We start from the raw sequence: 676 nt of genomic DNA, 5'->3' as shown, positions 1-676 counted from the left end.
AAATATGAATAAATACTACAATAGTATATAAATAATACTAAAATAACACTGATTTAGTCAAGTTTGCCAAACTTATGACTGCAAGCTCTATAATTCACTGAAGCCTTGTGTTTCTTACTGATAAACCTTTGTCATCGTTTTGTTTTGTTCCTGTGCAGGGTGTCGTTCTGTACGTTCCTGGCACATGAGTATCCGGAGCAGGTGCATAAGGTGGTGATGATCAATGGAGGCGGCCCCACGGCCCTGGAGCCCAGCCTGTGCTCCATCTTCCAGCTGCCCTCCTGCGTCCTGCACTGTCTGTCACCCTGCCTGGCCTGGAGCTTCCTCAAGTAAGAGCCCAAAATAACAACTTCTGCAAAAACAAGAGTCGTTTGAGCATAACCTGTAGCATGTTGAAAATTGATCTTTTCTTCTGTTTTGCGCACAGAGCTGGTTTCGCCAGACAGGGCGCTAAAGAGAAGCAGCTTCTGAAAGAGGGAAACGCTTTTAACGTGTCTCCGTTCGTTCTGCGAGCGATGATGAGCGGTCAGTACTGGCCCGAGGGGGACGAGGTTTACCACGCTGAGCTGACCGTCCCAATACTGCTGGTGCACGGCATGTATGACAAGTTTGTGCCGATAGATGAGGATCAGCGGATGGCAGAGGTTTGAGCACATTAAATAGATTTTCATTGCGG

General features: G+C 47.3%; 1 protein-coding gene across 1 annotated transcript; it reads left to right on the top strand.

The window, feature by feature from the left end:
- Positions 1-135: 135 nt before the first annotated feature.
- On the top strand, positions 136-670 carry LOC107552689 (protein ABHD8-like). Its single transcript, XM_016234634.1, has 2 exons — positions 136-329; positions 428-670. The coding sequence occupies exons 1-2, from the start codon at positions 217-219 to the stop codon at positions 648-650; spliced, it is 336 nt and encodes a 111-aa protein (XP_016090120.1). The 5' UTR covers positions 136-216; the 3' UTR covers positions 651-670.
- The last annotated feature ends 6 nt before the right edge of the window (positions 671-676 follow it).

This window comes from Sinocyclocheilus grahami, unplaced genomic scaffold, assembly GCF_001515645.1.
Source record: "Sinocyclocheilus grahami isolate Dianchi unplaced genomic scaffold, SAMN03320097.WGS_v1.1 scaffold456.1, whole genome shotgun sequence".
NCBI classification, from domain to species: domain Eukaryota; kingdom Metazoa; phylum Chordata; class Actinopteri; order Cypriniformes; family Cyprinidae; genus Sinocyclocheilus; species Sinocyclocheilus grahami.
The sequence above is the reverse complement of the archived record's forward strand: the minus strand, read 5'-3'. Positions and strand labels throughout refer to the sequence as shown.

Excerpts from the sequence above, each read along its gene's own strand:
- LOC107552689 (XM_016234634.1), top strand. The coding sequence starts at position 217 with ATGATCAATGGAGGCGGCCCCACGGCCCTGGAGCCCAGCCTGTGCTCC. Across the intron at positions 330-427 it reads CTGGCCTGGAGCTTCCTCAA|AGCTGGTTTCGCCAGACAGG; the intron begins GTAAGAGCCCAA and ends TTTTGCGCACAG.